The 25,813-nt window shown below is 41.3% G+C and overlaps 1 protein-coding gene across 1 annotated transcript in view; it reads left to right on the forward strand.

The window, feature by feature from the left end:
• The first annotated feature begins 221 nt into the window (after positions 1 to 221).
• MDGA2 (MAM domain containing glycosylphosphatidylinositol anchor 2) overlaps positions 222 to 25,813 on the forward strand; it is a 962,529-nt gene continuing 936,937 nt past the window's right edge. The window contains exon 1 of the mRNA XM_055436380.2: positions 222 to 930. Coding sequence (XP_055292355.1) covers positions 651 to 930 — 280 coding nt within the window. The 5' untranslated portion in view covers positions 222 to 650. The remainder of the gene's footprint in view (positions 931 to 25,813) is intronic.

Consider the following 25,813-nt stretch of genomic DNA (forward strand, 5'->3'; position numbering starts at 1 on the left):
AGCGGCGGCAGCTGAGGCTGGTGCCCGAGAGAGCTCCAGACGCACACTGTGCCTTGCCGGTCCCTCTCCTCCGTCTCCCCCCTCCTCCCTTCCCTTTCTCCCCACCCCCGTACCCCTAGCCCCACTCCTCCTCTTCCTCCTCCTTCTCTTCCTCCTCTCCCAGCTCGGCGATGCGAGCCTGTATCGAGTAACAGGATTGGCGTTGCAATGGCAACTGATGGAATGGGGGAAGGCAAGACAGCAGGGCTGGGGGCTCCGGACTGCGGACCGGCGGGCCGCTGCCGCCGCTTGACGCTCCTCCGGGAACCTTCGCGAGTTACTTTGTAAAGGCGAACCCAAGCGAGGAAGCCCCTGCTCGGTGCCCCGAGTCAGAGGCCACTTCCTGCTCCCTGGCTGCCCGCGCCAGGCTCGCACCGCTCGGCACACCCGGCCCCTCGCCCGCACCCGCCGCTGGCCCAGCGCGCCGCCGCCGCCGCCGCTGCGGAGACTCGAGCCGGCTCCCCTGAAGAACCCTTCGCCCCGCGGCTCCGCTTCCCAGCACGCCCCCTGCTCCTCCCCGGCGTCTGCGATTTTCCCAGGCGCCCGGCGTGCGTGGAAGTGTGTCAGGGTATTGTGTGAGTGTGTGTGTCTGTGTGTGTGTGTGTGCGTGCATGAGTGTGGGGTGTGCGGGGCTCCTGCGCTCCGCTCTCGGCCGCCGCCGGGAAAGGACGGACGCACGGCGCTTCTCTCTTCCGCGAGCGATTCCCGGGCACCTCGTCTCGGCTGAGGCGCGAGCGGAGCGCGCCCGGCTGGCCGCCGGCCTCCAGAAGGTCCTGCTGCGACCCCCCCGGGCTGGATATGTTCATGTTCACGTGAAGATGGATTTAGTGTACGGTCTCGTGTGGCTGCTGACAGTCCTCCTGGAGGGGATCTCTGGCCAAGGAGTGTACGGTGAGTGGAATCGCGACGCTGTCGTGACCTTGTGATTCTTAGGAAAGATAGGCTGTTGAGCGAAAATGCACGACTCGCGCCGTTCCGGGGCCCCTCCCGGCGTGGCTTTTGATTTACACTTCATCACGTTATTGGGAGCGATAAGGAGGCAGCGAGCGCGCTGCGGATTGGGCTGCGAGCCGCTCTCCCAGCGCCTCGGCTCGGGTTCAGTGTTGGGTCGAGCCGGCAGCCCCGCACTCGTGCGAATGAGTGACTTTGCACTTGATTTATCCCCTCTGGGGACCGGAGCTCTAGCAGTCTTGGGTTTAATGATGATTGGGCTCCTTGCAGGCTTTGGCGTCGGTGTCGCCGTTTCCTCCGAAGGGAAGCTTCGAATGTGACCCTAGTGAGCTTCCCATTGCTCTCTGCCCTCCATCCCCCTCCCCCAGCTTTCTCCTTCCCACCTTTCCCTTCTTTGAGGGGAGAGGGGGGAGTGGAATGCCTCCTTGACTTGATTTTCCGGCTCGGGAAGTGGGTTGACAGTCGAGTTACATTCTGCACCAGCCGTTGCCATGAGCACTGACTTGGGAGGGGAAAATAGCAGGCAAGATTCTCGGTGCCAGACGCAATTAAGGAACATGTTTATGTGAATGGATGAGCAAAGGCATGAATGAACGGACAGCCGAGTCCGCGCGTCTCGGCTCCGGGGCAGGACGCAAGCTCATTGCAACTGCAACACAATCTCAGTTCTCTGGAAAACCCAGGGCTGGTCGGGCTAAGATCGACAGAAGGGCAAGCTTGTTAACTCGGATGTTTTTAAGTCCTCAAGAGCAAATCCAGGTTCCTTTGCCTGTCAGCAGTTGGCACCCTTGGCTTTCGGGACTGAAAGATACACACACACACACACATCCCCAGGCTCTAGCTGAACTGAAATGTACGTCTTCTCCTGGGACAAGCAGGTGGTGACACAAAGGAAAAATAACTTTTGTATTCTTGAGGTATGGTGGGAAGATTAGGAGAACAGCCCTTGAGGGGACAGCAGGCCGAGACTCACCCAAAACATCTAGGCTATGGCCGACATCCAGAAAAAATGAAATTTGAACATCAACAACCGCCCCCCCCCAACCCCGATCCCCGGCTTGTGATTTCCATTTCCCTAGGGGCGGAGGCCCCAGCACCGCAGAGGCTGCCCGGGGGCAAAGGGCATGAGTGTCTGTGGAAGCGCGGACCTTAGAAGTGACTTCGGAGTGGGCACAGATGCCAGGGGACCTTGAGTCCTCGAAATCTGGGAGCCTAAAGTGCGCCGTGGGCAGCTGTTTGCGAACCGAGGCGCGAAATCCGACCGAGCCTTGACTCTCTCCGCGGTGTTTGGTCCAGGGCTAAACCGTGCTGGGGATGGAGGGAGAGGGTCTGGAGCGGAGAGCACTGGTCTGTGCTGAGCTTCAGCGGCCACTCCTCTTGCCTGTCTTCCTGCCTTCCTCCTTGGCTCTAGTCAAGAGATCCTCACTCTCTCCCCACCTCTAAGCATCTGAATATCTCCTCTCTCCGCACTCCCTTTTTCCAGAATGAAATTGAGAGCTTTCTTGCTGGTGGTGGTGTTGCATGTAGGAGAGAGTTGCCCAGACTCTCCGGAGGTCTTACCCGCTTGGCTGATGGTAGGAGGTGGGGCCTTGAGCAGCAGGAATTCATTTAGAGTTCTTTTGACTTTTGCTGGACACTGATGTCTGGCATCTGAGAGTGGCTGGGATTCTAAGGACGGACCAACGTTGCAGATAAACGATAAAACCTTCTCAGGAAGCTGTTCCCTAGTCTGAGAGAGTCTGAATTCTGCTTATCCAAGTCTTTATTTCTCTCCCATTGGTTCATATTAACCCAAATAAACAAAGGGGTCTTTTTTTTTTTAATATGTGTGTGTGTGTGTGTGTGTGTAGGAGATAATGTGAAGTGAGACAATTGGGTGGGGGTAAGGGATGTTTTAGAACTGTCTGGATTAGAAAGGCAGTGTTCCATTTTTCTGTCACTTTTTGTCATTTAGATTATTTGCCCTGACAAGTTTCATATTGGGTCGTGGCAAAGCATAAGATTTAGGAGTGGAAACAAACCTAGAACAATTGCATCAAAATGTTCCTGTGCTCAAGCTGATTGACATTAAGGGGGGAAGCATTTCTGCTGCTGAGCTGATCCTAGTAATGAAGGTGGTGGTCTTCTTTTTCTTTCTTTTTTTTTTTTTTTACTATTGATGTGGTTATTAGTCACTTAACTAGGAATAGAATTGGCTTTGTGTGAAGATTAAGCAGCATCTCTAGTCGTTATAAATGTCATAGCTATTAGATGAGTGAAAACTATATTTATCTATTTTTCAAATCTGTCTTTCATGTCACAGAAGTTAGATTCTCAAAGTGGGTATCCCTAACCTTCAGCATCCGTGTCTCCTGGGAACTTGTTAGGAATGCAAATTCTCGGACCCCTCCCAGGCTTTCTAAATCAGAAATTCAGAGTGTGGGACCCACATTCTGGGTTTTTCACCTCAGATGATGATTATGATGTAAGTTAAAGTCTGAGAACCACTGATAAAACTGAAAATTCCATTGCTTAGACTTTGTAAACCATGACCTGTCTTAACCTGAAGCAGCTTTATTTTCACTTGTGAAAGCATTTATGGGGAAGAGAAGATTTTATTTTTATTTAGTCGTAAAACATTCATCAGCTGTAAAATAGACATAGATAATAAGAGTTAGTTAAGATTATAAAAAGTGTGTTTTGAACATTTTACAAAAGGAGTCTTGAAAATAATTTAATTTAAAAAAGCAGGGCAATTATAAATAGACACATCAAAGACTAGGTAGGAACTTTGCTAGCATAAAAATCTGTGCCCCTGTATCCCTTCATTTGCCTGTATTTGCAGATCTAAAACCATCCATGGTACACACAAAGGATTACTTCTTAAATTTGTCTTCTAGTAGCTAGGATCAGGAGGAAATAAAATTATTTTATAGGTAGTTTAGGCAAAATCATTTCATTGTGGTCTAAAATTAATTACAAAATTTAGAAATATATCACTGTGACTTTTCTTCTTTGAAATAGCTGGTTAGCCCCTCACTCTTCTACTGCTCGCCTGGAAAACTCTGAGCATGAAATTCAGATTTTTTAAAGTAATTGGGAATATTTGTTTTAATGCATAGTTTATAGTGTCTCAAGTTAACTCTAATTGTCTTCCTGTTGTGCTTGATCTGCTTGGTCCTTTGTGAACTACCTAAGTATAAAAGATTGTGCTGTGGAACTAGGAACTTATTGTCATTTATCTGGGAATATTGCTTAGCAGACTTACTTCATAGTGGCTGAGATTTGTGGATATGTGGCATATGGGTAAGGAAGATTATCCTTTGATTTATATCTGCCTGTCTACCATTCACCAGTGATTCGGATGTTATTAAAAAGCAATTTTTGAAATGATATTTTCCCTGTAGATACCTATATTCGTGTAGTCTTCAGCATCAGTTTTCTTAATTATATATTGTCCCATCTTGAATTTAAAAAAGTTATTTGTAGTCAAACGTTTTTAGTAAAATATTCTTGGAATTGTAAAATTTTATTTCAATTTTTTTTACTATATTAAACATCACTGAAACTAAAAAGTCATTAAAGAACTGTGAACTGGTACCCATTTTTGACTTTGTGAATTTTGTTGCACTAAACCCATGGCATTAAGTTTAGGAAAACTAGTAAACCTAGCATTCCGGGTCAAAATGTAACCCCCAGTTATGTGTATACTAGTGCAATACTTAGAGCAGAGTGATCCAAAGTATTTTCCTAGTTTTTAAAGCTTTCTTTGTAAATTATTCTGTGGATGTCTTACTTGATTTTTAGAGAACCTGTTGATAATTGCATAATTTTGAGAGTCATATCTCTTGTAAACTTCACAATTATCTTCTTTAAAAAGGAAAAAAGAAACTACCGTATTTTTTACCTCTGACCTATTATACTCATAATTTCCAAGGAGGTTAATAAAAGATTATAATTGCTTTTATAATCATTGTTGTTGTTTAGTCACACTCAGTCATGTCTGACTGTTTGCAACCCCATGGACTGTTGCCCACCAGGCTCCTCTGTACATGGGATTTCACAGGCAAGAATACTGGAGTGGGTTGCCATTTTCTTCTTCAGGGGATCTTCCTGACCCAGAGATCAAGCCCGCATCCTCACAGATTCTTTACTTAGCCACCAGAGAAGCCTTATAACTGCATCAGTGCAGGACAAATCCCCACTGCAACTGAAAAACCAAGTAAATGTCTCTGAATAGTTTTTAAGGGGAGCCAAATCAACTGATGACTTGCTGTCTTAATATAGTTAATGTACTGCCCATAAATAGCTTGCAGGATGTGCTAGAAACAGTAAGTAGAATAAATTTATCAACACGTGTATGACAAATTAGCAAGGTATATGCTCTCAATTCAAGTAATATCAGTTACTCTCACAAATTTTAAGAATGACACTTCAGGCAGTAGCTGACAGAAAAGATTGGTGGAATTGAGAACCAAAGGATAAGGTCGAGAAGAAGGATCTGGAAGATATTTCAGACTGTCAGTGGGTTTAATCTAAATGTACAACTTGACCCAAAGGGATAAAAGTGCTCTGGAAGGTCATTTGACCATTATATCTGGTCCCAGAATATTGCCATCCTCACAGCAAGATTATCCCAAGGTGCAATGAATTGTGATTTTTATCCTGCTTGAGTTTGGAGAAACCTTGTGATCAGGTACTGCATCTTCAGGGAACACATATTTAGGGTGTCAGTCTGTGGGAGGAGGAAGGATAGACTTTACTGAACGTTGTTTAAAAAAGTAAATCTAAAGCTCTTTCATATACAGTTAGCTTTAACCTTCTCACCTCTTCCCACTTCTCCACTATCCCTGTGTGCACCTGAGAACACACATACACATACACATACACACACACACACACACACACACACACAGCACATCCCTAATCATCACTGCTTTGGTCACCATCACAAGAAAAAGTAGGGTGTCATTTGTATCTTGAGATGATTTTTGTCCATTCAAAGTTGTCCTTACTCTTTATGTTACTGAAAATTCACATGCCAGATGAGCAGATTATTTTATACAGTATTAGTTACTCATGTCCTGTTTGTCCCTGGGAAGCCTCTAAGTGATTTGTTAAGTATTTTAGATTGACCAGGTTGTACATCAAGCCTAAGAAATCATTTTCTAGTGAACAAATCAGTGAGGATGCCGGGGTCCTGACAGGAATCAGAGGTTAAAAATTTAGTGATGAAGCAATTCTGGTGTATATATATCATAAAAGAAATTCAAGGAATGCATTTTTCTTCATCATCTTCACTTGATTTTATTGCCTCTGGTACCAACTCTTCTTACTGATATTGTAAAATTCTTTTTGTTTTGTAAGGCAAACTACCTTGAACTTATTTTGAGAAATGGGGTATGAGTAAATTCTTCAGGAAAAAAATGTGCTCTGTATTCTTTTTTAATGTGACTAGGGTAAGACTCAGGGGGATGCAGCTAATTGCATTAGCCTATGGGTTCAGTTTATGTCTTAAGATAGTGTTAGGAACCATGATCTTGGGTTGCTTTCCAACTATAAAGATAATTCATCATTCAGGTTCTCAGGCCTGGTTCTCATGCTTTGGGGAGAGTCTTGGAAGAGATAGGCTCAAGGCTTGCAATCAACAAAATCTAAGGCAAAGAGCCAGTTATACCCTCCTAGTCCTGGAACTGAGCTCTTGGCAGCTGCAGTGAACTAAAGGAATGTGCTATCAGCTCCCAGTTGAATTGGGGAAGATCTTACTTTCCCTTTTGGCTTTTTGGAAGGACAAGCAAAGTATTATACTGAATGAATTTCAAGTATGAATAGGGTGAACGTTTTTAGCTTCACTGTAATTGCCGTTAACTGAATAGACCCTCAAAATGAAATTTCATTTCTTTCCTTCAGTGACTGTCAATGTAAATATATTACTTAGAGCAGACTAAATAAATGATTTCATTCATAGAGCACTGTATCCTATTTTTATTTTCAAATCCAATTAATAAACTTTTGGTTCTGTAAAATCATAAAGTTGCAAGTAAGAAGAGACTTTATGATGGCATTAAATCATCTCACTAATTTATGACACAATAGCTTTGTATTATGCTAGTCAGACAGTGGTCCTATGTTCTTTGTGACTTTTCTTTACAGAAAGAAATTTCACAACTCTTTTTCCACAGTCCAGACTTATTTGGTGGAATGATACTTTTTGCCATCTTGTTAAAATTCCTCATTTTCTTTATTGGGGTATGCACTTAGTTATTTCCCATTTTATGCCAGTACAATTCCATTTTTGTTCTTAAATATACCACCTTGAACTGATTCTAGTTAAGCTTTTTTATATTGATTTCTTACTACTTTTCCAAGCTACTATGCCAAGATACTATTTCCAAGATACCATTTCTAATCTTTGTTTTAAAACACTTTATTTCCTTTCCTGTTGATGTATTTGATTGAATTCAGGAAGAAAGATGATTTCCATTTCATAATCCAGATCGTACATTCCCCAGGAGTTCACAATCACAGAAAAGGATTTCAAATATTAGGAACATTTTTTTTTCCTTTGGCTGTTACACATTTACCATAAATTTATCAGTTAAAGACATATTATGGTAGGAGTAAAGGTATTAGAAATTATGATGTAACTTATTCTTTTAGTAAGCTACCTCTATGACTTTGCATAAGAATAGGAGACATCAGTTTCTTACTGTTCCTGACAAAACTGTACCAAAGACTATTATGTGGTTGGCAGATGGGGTCAGATATGTGACATGCTACCATATCTGCAAGCAGCATATTTCTTGTCCTGTTTTGTTGTAATGAGAGTGGGAGGGATAAAAAAACAATGGAGTGACTCCATGGAAAGGGAAATACATATATATATCTGAGAGAGGAAGGGTTGGTTCATAGCTAGGCTTCCCACAGTACTAAAGGACAGCACAAAGGGCATTGAAATCTCAAAGAGGTGAGTAGGAAATCAGATGCTGGCCTGAAAGCAGCATTGGAAAAATGTATCTGCCCTTTAAGTGACAGCAAAACAGCAAACAAAAATTTTTTAACTAAATAGAACTCTGTTCATTCATGTCAGAGGAAGAAAAAAAAAATGGCTACCATTTGACAAAAAGGGATCTTCAGGGAAATTTTTCTGTTCTCCTGAATGGGAAGAATGAAGGATTCTTAAATAGGGCCTATAGTCCCAGTGAACCAGATTATCCTACCTGCTAATTGTACATAAGCAGAGATTGTACATAAGGAGAGATAAGACACAGATTAAACATTGGGGCATTCTCTCTGTTATTTCTCCAGAGCTGTGAATTGAATCTAGGCCTCGCCTCAGGTCCACTTATTACTGAAGAGTTGGAGGCCCCCATGAACTCAGAGTTTGCAAGTTAATTGAGGAGATAAAGCCAAGTGGAAAAAAAATCAAGACTCTGAGAAATATACAACCATTCGTGCCAAGACAGGAGAAAGCACTAATAGCTGCCATGGTTGGAGGAAACTTGAAAAAGCTGGTACATCATGATTTGAATCTTTCAAGTAGGTTGGCGGTGTATAGGTAAAAAAGGAAGGAAAGGGCAATGCTACAGCATGGATTCCAGCTGCAGGAACAGGGGGCAGAAAGAATAATAACCCTGCACTTTGTTGCTGTTGCTCAGTTGTTAAATTGTTTCTGACTCTTTGCGACCGCATAGACTGTATGTGGGGCTTTCCTCGTGGCATGCCAGGCTCCTCTGTCCTCCACTGTCTCTCGGAGTTTGCTCAAATTCATGTCTATTGCATTGGTGATGCCACCTAACCATCTCATTCTCTACCGCCTTCTTCTCCTTTTGCCTTCAATCTTTCCCAGCTTCAGGGTCTTTTCCAGTGAGTCAGGTCTTTTCCAATGAGTTGGCTCTTTGCATCAGGTGGCCAAAGTATTGGAGCTTCAGCTTCAGCATCAGTCCTTCCAGTGAATATTCGTGGTTGATTTCCTTTAGGATTGACTGGATTAATCTCCTTGAACTCCAGGGGACTCTCAAGAGTCTTTTCCAGCACTTGTCTAGTATTAAGCCTAAGCAGTTTCTCCAAAGTTTACTCCAACTAGAAAAATGTGCCCATCCTTTAACCTTTGGTAACTCTCCCTTCCCAAAGCTTGTAAAATCTGTGAAATAAATTTTACTGGATAATACCCTGAAACTTGCTGAGGTGTTTATGTCCACCAGATTCCTAGGTTTGTGTGTGTTCAATGTGAATCCACCTAACATGCTTATCAGAAGATAAGACAGTTATCTCTTAAGTTCCTGTTGGATACTGAGCCCTCCCCAATTCGAGTCAGTCTTGGGGAGCTTTGAACTTACATAGGGGATCCTTTTGGAGTTAAAGTCAAAGACTTATCAAAGCTCTTTTAGACTGTCTACTACTTAGAAGCAGTGAACTGGGAGTCCAGAATGACTTAAAACATCATGTTCTTTACAGATGTACAGCCACTGAGATGAATTCATTGCCCTTAAGAAAAGAGAGATATGTGCTCTTATTATTATTATTTTTTAAAAAAATTCTCATTCAGAGAAGGATGATGTGGTTGAAAACTCTTGGTGAACTTGGGCTTTCTTTTCATTCACCTGCTGCTCTACTGCATGACCCCAGGCAAAAAAATTTTTCTTAATCTTTGTACCCCTCAGTTTCTGTATCTAATAAACTTTTAGGAAAGAGGACTGTTACATAAGGAAAATGTAAATGACAGCAAAAATAAAGTATGGTTGCATTTTATATCTGGAGGAAAGGGAGAGTACATTGCGACTGTCCTCTGTCTTCTTAGAAAGGCACACTCAGAGGTGCAGCAATTGGACTCTAGTAGGAGTGCCATTTAGTTCTCAGAACAGAGTAAGGGGGCAGGAAGTAACTGAGAGCAAGCAATTATAATCTGGAAAAAATAATTCTCATTTGTCAAACAGAAAATAACTCAAGAGGTATATTTTAAATATGTATGTAATATTCATATGTGACAAGAATGCCATTTGATCCTTTCTTTTGTATACCTCTGTGGTTGAGTTGCTCCTTGGGCTATTCTCCTCTGAATTCACATAACCCTGGGCTTTGTCCTTTTGCTCCTTAGTGGTGGGGGTGGGGTTCAGTGTGGGGAGCTGGTATACCTCCTCATTTATGAGCTCCAGACACTATTAATGTCACCCTGACCTTACCATAATGAGTATATTTATATGTGTTCAAATATGTGTATAAATATCCCTTTTGTATCAAGGAGCAAGAATAGTCTCAATATGATGCCATTTTGAGACTAAATGAAAAATAGCACTATAAAAATGATACATCCAAATGGGAAAAATAGGGATTTATTTGTAAGACTGCAAGTAATTGATAATTTAAAATAAAACCAGATAAAGTGAGAATAAATCATTAAATGAAGCTATCACAGATTTATTGTGTATTTGCACAATTGCACTCATCTCACAGGTTAGCAAAGTAATGTTCAAAATTCCAAGTCAGGCTTCAACAGTGCATGAACCATGATTCCAGATGTTCAAGCTGGATTTAGAAAAGGCAGAAGAACCAAAGAACAAATTGCCAACATCTGTTGGATCATCAAAAAAGCCAGAGAGTTCCAGAAAAATATCTACTTCTGCTTTATTGACTATTCCAAAGCCTTTGACTGTGTGGATCACAACAAACTGTGGAAAATTCTGAAAGAGATGGGAATACCAGACCACCTGACCTGCCTCCTGAGAAATCTTTATGCAGGTCAAGAAGCAACAGTTAGAACTGGACATGGAACAACATACTGGTTTCAGAAAGGAGTATGTCAAGGCTGTATATTGTCACCCTGCTTATTTAACTTATATGCAGAGTACATAAAAAAATTGCTGAACTGGATGAAGCACAAGCTGGAATCAAGATTGCTGGGAGAAATATTAATAACCTCAGATATGCCAATGGCGCCCTTATGGCAAATAGCGAAGAAGAACTAAAGAGCCTCTTGATGAAGGTGAAAGGGGAGAATGAAAATGTTGGCTTAAAACTCAACATTCAGAAAACTAAGATCATTGCATCTGGTCCCGTCACTTCATGGCAAATAGATGGGGAAACAATGGAAATAGTCACATATTTTATTTTGGGGGAGCTCCAAAATTACTGCAGATGGTGATTGCAGCCATGAAATTAAAAGACACTTGCTCCTTGGAAGAAAAGTTATGACCAATCTAGACAGCATATTAAAAAGCAGAGACATTACTTTGCCAAGAAAAATCCGTCTAGTCAAAGCTTTGGTTTTTCCAGTAGTCATTTGTGGAGGTGAAAGTTGGACTATAAAGAAAGCTGAGGGCTGAAGAATTGATGTTTTTGAACTGTGGTATTGGAGAAGACTCTTGAGTCCCTTGGACTGCAAGGAGATCCAACCAGTTCATCCTAAAGGAAATCAGTCCTGAATATTCATTGGAAGGACTGATGTTGAAGCTGAAACTCCAGTACTTTGGACACCTGATGTGAAGAACTAACTCATTGGAAAAGACCCTGATGCTGGAAATAATTGAAGGCAGGAGGAGAAGGGGACGAAAGAGGATGAGATAGTTGGATGGCATCACTGACTCAATAAACATGAGTTTGAGTAAGCTGTGGGAGTTGGTGATGGACAGGAAGGCCTGGCGTGCTGTAGTCCATGGGGTTGCAAAGAGTTGGACATGACTGAGTGACTGAACTGACCCAAAAGTGAGTGACTAAAATTGCTGTTTCCCATCTAGTCATGTAGTCATTAAAAAAAAAAGTATCTGTAGAATTAAATGATTAGTCTGGGACCTTATATACCATTAAGAAGTGCATTTTTGTATACAATGAATTTAAATTATCCTTGGTAAACACTATTTTCTATTTTGCAAGGGTGAAAGATAATTCAACTTGATAATACCCATTCACATAATTAAGTACATTGGAAGAATTCTTCAGATTAGTTTTCTGAGTATCGGATTATTAGCTGTATAATGGTTGGGAATGTTGGTAAGGTACTGTAACCAACCAAGAGGTCATCTTTACTTAAGACTTTAAACAGACAACAAAATTATTAGTTGAAAGTAATTTTGCCCATTATATGGAATGAACAATACTAGTTTTGCTGGGCATGTCACTTAAGCATATGCACACAAGTAGACTCTGCGACACGCACAGGTCTAGTAGATGTGTAGTTCTGGAGTTGTCAGTCTTATCTTGGTATATATCAGAATTAGTGAAGTTATTATCAAGAAGTTGTATAGTTATGGTTTTTATCCTGGTTCTGAACTTGTTTCTTCTTTTTAATGGCTTATTCTGCACTATTGCTGTGATTTTTCTCTTATTCTTGTCAGTTCAATTCAGTTCAGTCGCTCAGTCATGCCCGACTCTTTGCGACCCCATGAACCGCAGCACACCAGGCCTCCCTGTCCATCACCAACTCCCGGAGTTCACCCAAACCCATGTCCATCGAGTCAGTGATGCCATCCAACCATCTCGTCCTCTGTCATCCCTTTCTCCTCCTGCCCTCAATCTTTCCCAGCATCAGGGTCTTTTCAAATGAGTCAGCTCTTCACATCAGGTGGCCAAAGTATTGGAGTTTCAGCTTCAGCATCAGTCCTTCCAATGAACACCCAGGACTGATCTCCTTTAGGATGGACTTGTTGGATCTCCTTGCAGTCCAAGGGATTCTCAAGAGTCTTCTCCAACACCACCTATATTCTTGTATTCACTTATATTTTTGTTTAGTTTGTGTTTCACACTGGACTATATTGCCTGTACCCGTTTTTTGTTGTTGTTCAGAGCTGCTGTATTAATATTAAAATTCTCTGTTTTAGTCCATAATTAATCAAACCTCAATTTGGGGCTAATTTTATTCTTAGTCATATGTAGGTTTCTGTAAGTATAATTTCCTAAGGAGGCACAGCTCTATTCCATTTTGACCATTCCCTGCCATATTGTAAATGATATAATGACAGAATCACTGAAAAGTTTTGGATTTAGAAACTTACCCCTTTTTACCCAAGACAAGAATAACTCCCAGTGGGCTGCAGGCTTTTCACTCAGAGGCTATTTATCCTCTGATGATTTCCTGTGTCGCACCAACAAACATCCCTCCAGTCACAGCAGCTGGGATTCAATGTGGCCTTCTTCCTGCTCCCTGTGATTTCATGATTTACTGTTGAGCTCAATTATAATGATGTGATTTTGCTTGATATTTCAAAAAGCATTTAAGTTTTTAATTTTCCGTCATCATTGAAAACTCACTGGTTAATGCCTTAACTCTCTAATCTTACTATGCAAAGAAGTAAATACTTTGAAACCTTAACATTTAATCACCTCTCCAGCTTCAGAAAAAGTGTAAAGAAGATATCCATCTTTCTATGTACACACAAACTACAGCTATATTTGTATATAGAGCATATATGTATATACTGTAGACTATATACTCATATATTGTAACTCTCTGTGTGAGTGTGGGTGTGTATGTGTCTCTGTTTTCTGAGTGGGTCTTATGGAGCAGTGACTGAACTTTAGGCTGAGCTTGAGGGACTGAATGGCTTTCTTGCTTCCCTTACAAAGCTGACTCTGATTTAGTGTTGAGTGCAGTATGTCTTCTAACATTCATTTTGTTTTTAAATATCTTTTGTGATAATTCCTGTTTGTACTATTTCCAATTTGCCACATTACCTATAGAAACTCCTATTACTTTGTTTCCTTCTGTATTTTTTGCAATTGACAGAAGTGTTTCTTAGCTGCATAAGAGAAGTACATGTGAAGTTTATTTTACCGGCAGTACAGTGATGTATAAACTTGAAGCCAGTCACTTGCATACTCAGAAGACCATCCCTCCTGCTCTGGTAGCCAGGTCTTTATATCGGTCTTTTCTCTTTTACAAAATGGGATTTTGGAGCGATAGGCACATCTGTTTTCAAGTGTGGATTCTAAAATATATTTTTAAACCAAGTTTAATTTACTTGGATTATCTATCTTCTTTTTCCATCTATCATTGAAAAATAAACATAGGATATCATAATTTTTTTTGTAGAATAACTGCCATTTTATAAGTGCCTCCTATATGCCACACCTTCTGCTAGGAGTTTTATATACATTATGCCATACTCTATAATCTTTGAATGAGGTAGATGAGAAATCTGAAACTCATAAAGTTTAACTAACTACCATATAGTTACTAGTGGCTGAATTTGAAATCAAATATGAAGTGGATATAAAAACAAATATTTGTATATATCCTTATATGTATTATTAAATTATATTCACATCTGTGTGTGTAGACCTACTATGACAGAATCATACAAGTTACCTGAATCATTTTGTGCCATTTATGAGACATTTCAAACACTCTATATTTGAAATGCAGATTGGCTATAAATTCTAGCTTTTTGGCCAAGAAATATATATATAGGTAGCTCATGTCAGCATTTCACATCACAATTTTCTTACTTGGAAAAGGAAGATATGATTTATAATTTCTTTTTTTTTTAGAATCAGAATGCCCATATTGAGGGCTCTCTCTGCTATAATTTATTTTTGGACTGGTAGGATATTTTAAGCACATTCATAATTAGTGACCTGTAAAAATGAAGACATGGCTCCACTAGATATTCTGCAGAAGTAGTTATATTCCTCCATGTAAAATAGGAAGCATTATGCTTATATAAAAAAAAAAAAAAAAAAAAAAACTACTGTCAAGTGTAGTACTTTATTTCCCCCCAGGCTGATTAACAGTCACTGGCCTTGGTAAGATTGATAGTTAAATGTGATATTTGGCCTGATTTTTGCCGTGAATTCCCTCCGGGTATTGCTTGGGCATTTTTTTGCAGAGTTAATTGAGGAGACTATATCAACGGGTTTCTTTTCTTGAAAATCTTGTTGTGCTCCAGAGGACAGTTGATTGCAAGCTCTGCCCTTCTCTTAGCTGCCAGGGAGTTCCTAAACCTCAAAGCTTACAAATTAGTGCAGTTTAGTGATTTGTTTTAGGCTTTTAGCTACAGCATTTGCTGCTATAAAAGTGATTTTTTTTCTATGCTTTTTGAATGTGGTTATTGTGTCATATAGTATAACCCTGTACCATTCTGGCTATTGTGTGATTGATACAGAAACTGCTTCGATAGGAAACCATTTTAAGAGAGAACAGGAAAGGTATTATATTCAGCTGTAGTGCCATGCATTTCTAAACAGCTGATGTTTTCTTTAACTGATCACCACCCCCCAAATTTTCAGAGGCAGTTGAGGCTTTAGAACTTTAACTCTTAATTCGGCCTGGTTGCCAGAGAAGTGCCCTGAAATTCATTATCCACTCACAGTTCACAATTGGGAATTCATTAATTTTTACTATAACTGTGTTATGATTGTTGCGTTTTAAAGTCAGACCTCTTTATTTGAAGAATATGGAGAAACATCGATTTTGTGAATTTTTCTCTGAACAGTGCTTCTTCATACTTGAGCCAGATACTTGAAACTAGTGGTCTGTGACTTTCTGCACACTGGAAATTGTGATAATGTTGTTAAATGGAGTGTGCCATCATGTATTTTGAAATTTAAAAATCTCAAATTAAATCACAAACTTTTGTAAAGGAATACAGTAAAAGATGAATCAAATCAGTGTTCGAAAGAGCTTAATCATAGCTTGTATGTTTTTACTGCTTCACATATTTAATGCTGTATTTCAGAGTACTTCTAAAAAATAGTGCTCCCTGTTTCTGCATCTTTCTTTTCTTCTAATTTTTCTATTTAATGATACTTTGGAGGCAGTGGTCTGTTTTGGATGAAGGTGCACAGTGTCTTAATGATTTGGTATAAAATTATATACCTAAAGATTTAGGTTCGCCTGTATGTTATGGTTTATAATTTAATTGAATATTATATATATTAAGGGCTTCTCTGGTGGCTCAGATGGTAAAGAATCTGCTTGCAGTGCTAGAGACCGGGGTTTGATCCCTGGGTTGGGAAAGATCCCCTGGAGAAGGGAAAGACTACCCACTCCAGTATTTTTGCCTGGGGAATTACATGGACAGAGGAACCTCTGTGTGCATCTGTATGTTATGGTTTATCATTTAGTTGAATATTATATATATTAACAATTCAGTTGAATGTCTAAAAAAGCTGGAATAGATATTCTTATAACAAAGGATGAAATAGCTTATAAACTTGAAAATGGTATTTAAATATCTTTAGTTGTGACAGAAAGTAAAGTCTATATATTTTTAAATATTATTTTAAAATTGCTTAAGAATCTTTTCTGGTGGCTTAACTATCGACTGTTTCTCATTCATTGTACACAGCTGTCATCCTCCCAACAATTATTGTGACATCCCAGAGGTTTTCTCATTATTAATGAAAACTGAGCATTTGTACAAATGGGAAGTGTTTGATAAAGCAAAAGATGAAAACTGGTAAAGCAAACTTCCAATGTACTATTGTGTGCTGCTCTGAGGGGATTGAATTTGAAGTTGCAAGTGGAGGAACAACAGGTGAGTTAGTCTGATCATGATATTGGCCCCCAAACAGGCAGAATCAGCTGGAAACAGTTGATTGCTATTACAAGGAGATAGTTGGGCCCATGTTATGGGAATTCAGAGAAGGCAATGGCAACCCACCCCAGTACTCTTGCCTGGAAAATCCCATGGACGGAGGAGCCTGGTAGGCTGTAGTCCATGGGATTGTGAAGAGTTGGACACAACTGAGCGACTTCACTTTTCACTTTCATGCATTGGTGAAGGAAATGGCAACCCACTTCAGTGTTCTTGCCTGGAGAATCCCAGGGACGGTGGAGCCTGGTGGGCTGCTGTCTATGGGGTCGCACAGAGTAGGACATGACTGATGTGACTTTGCAGCAGCAGCAGCAGCAGCAAGGGAATTAGTAGAATGGATCAAGGTAGGATGAGGTGTCTGCTTGTCGGGGGTTGAGAGGAAGATGAACGTGCAGGTGGTTTCCTGGGGAGCATTAGTTGCATAGCCATATCTGATCCTGTGTGACCCTGTGGACTGTAGCCCACCAGGCTCCTCTGTCCATGGGATTCTCCAGGCGAGAATACTGGTGTGGGTTGCCATGCCTTCTTCAGAGGATCTTCCTGGAGAGCGCTCTCTTGGAACTACCACTGGAAGAGAGGGAGGGAGCCAGCATTCAGCAGACAGAGAAGTTGAGCTGTGACTCAGTTACAGCAGAGTCTCAGTTGAGTGAATGGGATACTGTGAAGTTGGAGTAGACTTCAGAGATGTCCCAGATAGAGGAAAACGCCTTTTCACACCCGCCCCCACCTTGTTTTAACCTGTCACTGGGTGTGGACTACCCCTGGGGAAGATGTAACATATCTCAGGATGAAGTGGCTCCCTTGATTGAAGGTGAATCCTGCTGCTGCTGCTGCGTCACTTCAGTCGTGTCCGACACTGTGTGACCCCATAGATGGAAGCCCACCAGGCTCCCCCGTCCCTGGGATTCTCTAGGCAAGAACACTGGAGTGGGTTGCCATTTCCTTCTCCAATGTGTGAAAGTGAAAAGTGAAAGTGAAGTCGCTCAGTCGTGTCCAACCCTTAGCGACCCCACGGACTGCGGCCTACCAGGCTCCTCCATCCATGGGATTTTCTAGGCAAGAGTACTGGAGTGGCTTGCCATTGCCTTCTCCGGAAGGTGAATCCTAGGAGGAACTAAACCGTGAAAGCTTAGGAGGTAACACTCTTGGGAGCTGGAGGAATGAATGTCTTCATGCAGAAGGGGTTCTGAACAGTGCATCACATCTTCTATACCTCTCCCCTTAGGGAGTTCATATTTGTTTGCTTATGAAAGTTCATCTCATCTGGTACCCAGTCCTCTAGAAGCAGGCCTCTTTTCTCAGGGATACATACAAGAAGAAAGTCTGTGGGATGAATTTCAGCCCCTGCTGCTACCCCTGATCTCAGAACCTTTGTCATCATAGATCTCTGATATTCATTATCTCTTATTTTTTAAACCACCTTTTCTAGATCTCCCTTACCCACAGTGAACAACTCTGCTGGGCTGGATATCAAGCATAGAGAAGTGACCCCAAAGGGCTTGGGATCCTGGTCACTGTGTCCTTCTCAAGCTACTTTCACAGCTGTTACATTTGTCAATTTGCTTTCAGAATTCGGAGGGAGCACTGGCAGATATTTAAGTGGGTCACCTGGGTGCCTGATGTCTTCTTCCATCCTTACATTAAATTTATAGTAGTCTTGCCTTCTCTTAACAATCATGGTTAATTGTCCTTGCCTGGAAGGTGACATTTTCTTGCCTACTTGTCTTTTGCACATGAATGCACAGTTGCTAGGTGGCAACTGTCACAGGAGTTTGGGATCCTTGTCCTTTTGTGGAGGTTTTTGTTACTTCTCTGGAAGCCAGGACATCTTAGCCACTTAGAGTCTATACTTATGGGGAGTAGAAGCACAGATACCCCAAGTGGGTTACTGGAAGTGAAGGTAAATTGGACTCTTGGACTAGTGTGTTCTACTTGCTAAGAACACAGTTCCACATGATTGCGTGCTAAGTTGCGTCAGTCATGTCTGATGGGATTCTCCAGGCAAGAATACTGGAGTGGGTAGCCATTCCCTTCTCCAGGAGATCTTCCTGATCCAGTGATCAAACTTAGTTAGGTCTTCTGCACTACAGGTGAATTCTTTACTGTCTAGTCACCAGGAAAGTCCACAGCTTCATACAACTTAAGGTTATACTACTCCTGTAGGTGTGGTGCCTGATCACTCAGGGTATTATCCCCAAGTTTCTCTGTCAGCTGCTCCTTCAAAAGACTGTTTCACCATTCTGTCAGATCAACAGTTTTTGAATGGCACATGGTGTGATATAATCAGTGGATTATATGATCACATACTCACTGCTGTACCTTTCCTTTCTTTTCTTTTTTTTTTTTACTCTTCAGTGGATTCCCATGTTCATTGCAAGGTTATGAGGGATCCTATTTGGGTAGATAACATATTCTGTAAGCCCCTAGATTAAGGTACTTGCTAAGGCCCTGTAGAAAAATATAAACCCATACCCAGAATATGTATCCATTCTTTCATGTCTGAATGGAGTCCACTATAGTCAATTACCACTGAATAGCTGGCTGGTCTCCTTGAGGAATGGTGTATATGAGGGTAGGATGGGCATTTAGCAGCAGCAATAGCTGGATAAGCTTGATGAATGGGAGCCTGTGCTGCTCAATCTGCGCATAGTGTCCATACTTTTCACTGTGGCTGCTTTCTTCTTGCATCTCTTGAACAACACTGAGGTGACTGACAGCAAGCTGACTGATGTTAACTGATCAAGTCATTCTGTCTATTTGGCTTTCAATTGCTTTACTCTAATTACTGCTGCTGCTGCTGCTAAGTGGCTTCAGTCGTGTCCGACTCTGTGCGATCCCACAGATGGCAGCCCACCACGCTCCCCCTTCCCTGGGATTCTCCAGGCAAGGACACTGGAGTGGGTTGCCGTTTCCTTCTCCAATGTACGAAAGTGAAAAGTGAGTGAAATTGCTACTATTGCTCTGTAAAAAGCTATCCAAACTTAGCGATTGAGAACGGCCACTTTATTATGTTCATGGATTCTGTGGGCTAGGAATTCATACAAGGGACAGTCAGAATGGCTCATTCTTGTCCCATAGTTTCTGGACTCTTACTTATTAAGACTTGAAGACAGAGGGTATCTTGACCTCTGGGGACTGGAATCGTCTGGAGGTGTCTTTATTCTGGCCGAGAGCTAGGACCTCAGCTTGTTGGCAGGTGGAATGCCTGCATGTGGTGTCTCCATGTGCACTTTCACATTGTGCTTCATCACAGCGTGGTGGCTGGATTCTAAGAGCATGTATGCCAAGAGAATAGAAGAGGTCTTCTGGGATCTTGCTTTGAAAACTATGTGCATCAATTCTATGTACTTTTGGGTGAAGCAGAGACAAATGTCCACCCAAGTTGAAAGGAAGGGACTATAGATCTCGCTAGTTGATGGGAATAGTACCAAGTTCACTTTGGAAGAATTTCACTTGCACTTTGTGCAACTTGAGAAATTGTTGCGGCCTTCTTTAGAGAGTACAGTCTGCAACATGACTCATGGTGGATGCTCTCTTGAGGGCAGTAACATGGTAGACAAAGATCTGTCTACTTTGTGCCCACTCTAGTTCTCCAGCCTATGAAACAGCCAAGCTATTCACTGCCAATAAATACACGAGTAGATAAGTATATGTTCTTAGCTCAGCAACTTCTCTTTCCACACACAGTGTGTGACCCCTGAAGCTGTGTCCATGGTTAGATTTCTCCTTACTGCTGACTTTGAACGGGCTTCCCAGGTGGCACTAGTGGTAAAGAACCTGTCTGTCAATACAGGAGACATAGGAGATGGGCATTCGATCCCTGGGTCGGGAAGATCCCCTGGAGAAGGGAATGGCAACCCATTCCAGCATTCTAGCCTGGAGAATCCCATGGACAGAGGAGCATGGTGGGTCACATTTTACAGGGTCACAAAGAGTCGCATGGGACTAAAGCAATTTAGCATACTGACTGTGAAGGCATCTCCTAGTGGGGCTTTAGGGCAGGTTCAGTGCCTTTTTAGTTTGTATGACATATCAAGCCAGTGTTCCCCGGGTGGCTCAGAATCCACCTGCCAATGCAGGAGACCTGGGTTTGATCCCTGTGTTGGGGCGATCCCCTAAAGGAGGAGATAGTAACCTACTCCAGTATTGTTGCCTGGGAAATCCCATGTGCAGAGGAGACTGGAGGGCTATAGTCCATGATTTGGACATGACTTAGTAACTAAACAAAAATAACAACATCACATCAAGCCAACCCATGTAACCACCATTCTTGGACTTGGTGGTTAGAAGGGACTTCTCATGTTGTCACAGGTATGAGTTGAGATTAGTGAGCCACTGTTCTTTATTCAGGTAGATGCAGGGGTCTGGACCACCTCTGCATGTAGCTCGCTTAGGCATTCTCTACTTGTGCTCAGTCCCAGATACTCCATTTTTATCTAATAATGGATTATTTCTGGGCTTGCTTGATCTTGCATGGCTTGACCGACAGAATCCAGCTTGTAATGGACATTTTTGGCTACAGTGTCTCTTCTGCCTAAACTAGGCTCAGGACATCCTACGCTGTTTTCAAATGATTTTTAATTCTCTACTGCACATGGTTTAGGTTTTCTTAAAATCTTTAGGTGTCTGTGTTGTAATTCTCTTATTGGGGTTTGCCATAAATTCTATATGGTATTTTCCCCTACCACAATTGTCTAGTACCTTGGAGTTTTATGGAATCATTTTGCTGAAATATCAGGATTTCTTCCATAAAACCTGTACTTTCTGCAAAGCCTTTGACTTTCCTATGGCCCATTCCTACCCAACATCCTTCTGTCACACATGGTTAAGTAGATGAGAGCAGTGTTCCTAGAGTAAGACATGTTCCCTCCTGAATGGAAAGAGGCCTGATAGGGATTTTGCTTCTTTATTATTGATGAATAATGTGAGATGCAATTGTTTGTCCTTTCCTTATGTAGAGTTGTCCTCCCATTACTCAGATATTAGAGCCCTAAAACTTTCATTGTTAAGGTGTTTATTTTGCATTCTCTGAGCACATGTGTTTTACTAAGTTTTTGAAGTATTATACTTGCTATTTTTGCTTATCTGGCTCACTTAGTAGGATGTTATTGATATAATGGACCAGTGTAATACTTTACATAATGTCCAGTAAGTTCATATCCTTATGGACTGTATTCTGGCAAAGGATGAAAAACTTACTATAGTCTTGAGTCAGGATGGTAGATGCATACTGCTGTTTGCCCTGTGTGAGTGAGAAGTGTTTCTGGTTCTTCTTGATAGAGATGGACAGGAATGCATTTCCTAGATCAGTTGTCAAGTACCATGACCTAAAGTTGTATTAATCTGCTCTAGTAAAGATACTGCAACCAGCCACACATTGCGATTGAAGCTTCTACTTGGTTGAATATCTGGTAATCCACTCTCATCTTCCATCAGCCATTTGGTTGTTGCGCTGACCAGACTAGTGAATAAAATCAGGACATACTGCCTCATTTCAGGTTTTAAGAGTGGCATAGGAGATAAATCCTGGGTGTTCATTGGAAGGACTTATGCTAAAGCTGAAACTCCAATACTTTGGCCACATCATGAGACGAGTTGACTCACTGGAAAAGACGCTGATGCTGGGAGCGATTGGGGGTAGGAGGAGACGGGGATGACAGAGAGTGAGGTGGCTGGATGGCATCACCGACTCGATGGACATGAGTTTGAGTGAACTCCGGGAGTTGGTGATGGACAGGGAGGCCTGGCGTGCTGTGGTTCATGGGGTCGCCAGGAGTCGGACATGACTGAGTGGCTAAACTGAACTGAACTCAATATCATCCATTCCTTCCAATAAACGATATTGTTTGTGATTTGCTAGCTTCGTTTAGGGCTGAGATAATAGACATTTTGGAGAATCCCTCACCCTAGCTGCCACTCTGCTGCTTTTTATGATTAACCGCGCCGTCGTTGCTACTGATGCTTAAGTGCTTCCATCTGGCCTCTGTTATTTAGAGACCCTATCGTTCCCACTGCTGTCAGGGAATCCAATTCTGTAACGTCATCTCCTTCTGTCAGTCCTGACCACAGCAGTGTCAAGACCCCTGGTGCAGACATAGGCAGTTGGTGATGTGCTGCTAAGTCACTTCAGTGACTTTAAATAGTATGTGCACTCAAGCTTTCCTACTCACTTAACCTTTTAGAAATATTCTTTTTTAGTCAGTCTATGATAAGAGTATAGTGTTTGGTCTGGTTAGCTCCATTTTCTGGAGAACCCAGAGATAAAGTAACCCCTTTGTCCTTCCTCCAAATAACCAGTAGTCTCAGTAACATTTAAAAATACCCCATTGTCATGTACTGTATTTTTACATCTGACCAATTATACATTTCTTGGTTTCTAAGATAATTGTTATGGGACTAAATTGTGTCCACAAAATTCATATGTTAAAGCCCTAAACCTCCAATGTTACTCTTTTTGGAGATTAAGCCTTTAAAATGGTAAAGTTAGATGAGATCAGAGGATGGGACTCTAATAAAGCAGGAGGACTGCTGTGTATATGTAATAAACCACACCCACACACAAGTATGGACACAGCAAGAACGTAGCCATCTGCAAGCTAAGGAGAGAGGCCTCTGGAGAAAACAATCCTACCAGCACCTTGAACTTGGATCTCCAGCCTCTATAACTGAGAGAAAATAACTTTTTTGGGTTAAGCCCCCCAGTCTGTGGTATTTTCTTATGGCTGTTCTTGCCAACTAATGCAGGGCTCAGTAAAAGAAACTACTATGATAGCACACATCTGTCCCCCTTACTAGAAATAAATTCACTCTGTCTTTTGATCTACTTTTCCATTATATGTTTCTGGCATTTCTGTAACCTCCATGTGGGTGTTTTCTGGGTGTTTCTTATTCTTCTTACAAGGATAAAAGTCCTCTTGGTTTGCAGTCCCATTCTTCTGATTTAATTTTTTTAATGACCTTTTTAAAAAATTTAATTTTATTTTAATTAACTTTTTTAAACTTAATTTATTTAAGTTTAATTACCTTTTTTTTAAAGGCCCAATCTCCAAGCAATGTAACATTAGAGGTTTAGGGCTTTAACATTTGAATTTTATGGACACAATTTAGTCCGGAACAATCCTCTTGGAAACCAAATGTATAATTGGTCAGATGTAGAAATACAGTGCATGACAATGGAGTATTTTTAAATGTTACTGAGACTGAGTATTTGAGGGAAAGATAAAGGTGTTCCAAGGAAATGGAAATGGAGAATCCATTTCCTTGATATTCCCAGCTTCTGGAGGCTGCCCACATATTGACCCATGGCCCATTTTTCCATCTTCAAAGCTAGCAGTGTTGCGTCTCTCTGTGCCCTTTTTCCATAGTCACATCTACCTCTGATTACCTTAGACGCACCCTGAAAATCCAGGGTGTACTTAGTATTTTAAGGTAGCTGGTTGCAACCCTAATTTCATCTATAACCTTAATTCCTTTTTGCCATGCAAGCTAATATAGTCAGTTTCTGGGGATTAGGATATGGAAATCTTTAGGGATGGGACAGTGTTCTGCGAACAACAGTAATAAATTGATGCCAACCTTCCATTGTTTTTCTCAAATGCATGGGTAGTCCCTAGCAATAACCACTGAATCTGCACTTCTTATAATTACTGTTTATCCCAGCCTATCAATACCTGAGACACTGCATACTACTTCCTCTCATATGTCATTATTTCTGTTCATCTAGGTAAGAGAGAGAGACAAAAAGGTCAAGCAGTCCTCATCACGGATCTCAGCAAATCTCAGCAAAGAACTGTTGCTTCTGCAATATTCCTGTGGTGAATTTATTCTATGAAAGTGAAACTTGCTCAGTGTGTGCAACTCTTTGTGACCCCATGGTCTATATAGTTAATGGAATTCTCTAGGCCAGAATACTGGAGTGGGTAGCCTTTCCCTTCTCCAGGGGAACTTCCCAACTCAGGGATTGAACCCAGGTCTCCCTCATTGCAGGCAAATTCTTTACCAGCTGAACACAAGGGAAGCCCAAGAATACTGGAGTGGGTAGCCTACGCCTTCTCCAGCAAATCTTCCCAACCCAGGAATTGAACCGGGATTTCCTGCATTGCAGGTGGATTTTTACCAACTGAGCTATCAGTATAGAATTTATTCTATACTCTTGGGATTTGTTACTACTATCTTGTGTTTCTTCTATTTATGTTCTCTAGACAACAAATTGTTTATTTTAAAGGACCTTAACTATGGCAAATTTAGATTTTCTTATGTTGAAATTTTTTTCTTGCCATCTAATATTCTTACTGGAAAATAAGGATCTGCCAGGATAGCACCCATACCCACCAGTGCTCCATGAATTGGTCATTGGAAGTAAGGGGGATGAAAATGGACATTACATGGTCTGTCAGTCAGTATCATCTCTTTAGCCTGGATCTGGCTCCAACTACCCTCTGTGGTAATTTGGTCATACGTGCCAACTCTTTAGGTATGTTGAGATCCTGATTTCCAAGTTTTAGTCCTTATTCTTTTGAAAAAAATTTAAAGTGGTATCTTTTGTTTTTCTGTGAAGTATGTGGACTCTTAGTTCCCTGACCAGGGATCAAATGTGCATCCCTGCAGTGGAAGTGTGGAGTCTTAACCACTGGGCCACCAGGCAAACCCCCAAAGGGGTATATTTTTTCCACTCTAAATTATCAGTTATTAGAGAAATATGTGTGTGTGTATGTATGTATATGATACTGAAAAAGTACTTACAATTTTAAAAATTATTAAAAAAAAATTATAAGGTACTGATTTCTCATGCAACCTTCATTTTTCTGGTTTGCCAAAATTTTCCAAGACTTATTTTCTCAAGAAATAATTATAAAACCCAAAGTGACTTTCATGGCATTTTCATAAGTTTTACATTGTAAAGTACAGCCTAATCTATTTTAAAACATATATATGTTATAAATATTGGATAAATTAATATTTTCAGATAAAGGAAAATTACTTTGTGAGTTTTCCATCATTGAAGTTAGTCTTGTTTATGCAAAATTTAAGAACAGTTGTATGTCACTTGATACATTTATTGATCAGTTCAGTTCAGTTCAGTTCAGTCGCTCAGTCGTGTCTGACTCTTTGCAACCCCATGAATCACAGCACGCCAGGCCTCCCTGTCCATCACCAACTCCCGGAGTTCACTCAAACTCATGTCCATAGAGTCGGTGATGCCATCCAGCCATCTCATTCTCTGTCGTCCCCGTCTCCTCCCACCCCCAATTCTTCCTAGCATCAGACTCTTTCCCAGTGAGTCAACTCGACACATGAGGTGGCCAAAGTATTGG

This window comes from Moschus berezovskii, chromosome 9 (genome assembly GCF_049115385.1).
Source record: "Moschus berezovskii isolate FMDL1 chromosome 9, NW_MosBer_1.0, whole genome shotgun sequence".
In the NCBI taxonomy this organism is placed as follows: domain Eukaryota; kingdom Metazoa; phylum Chordata; class Mammalia; order Artiodactyla; family Moschidae; genus Moschus; species Moschus berezovskii.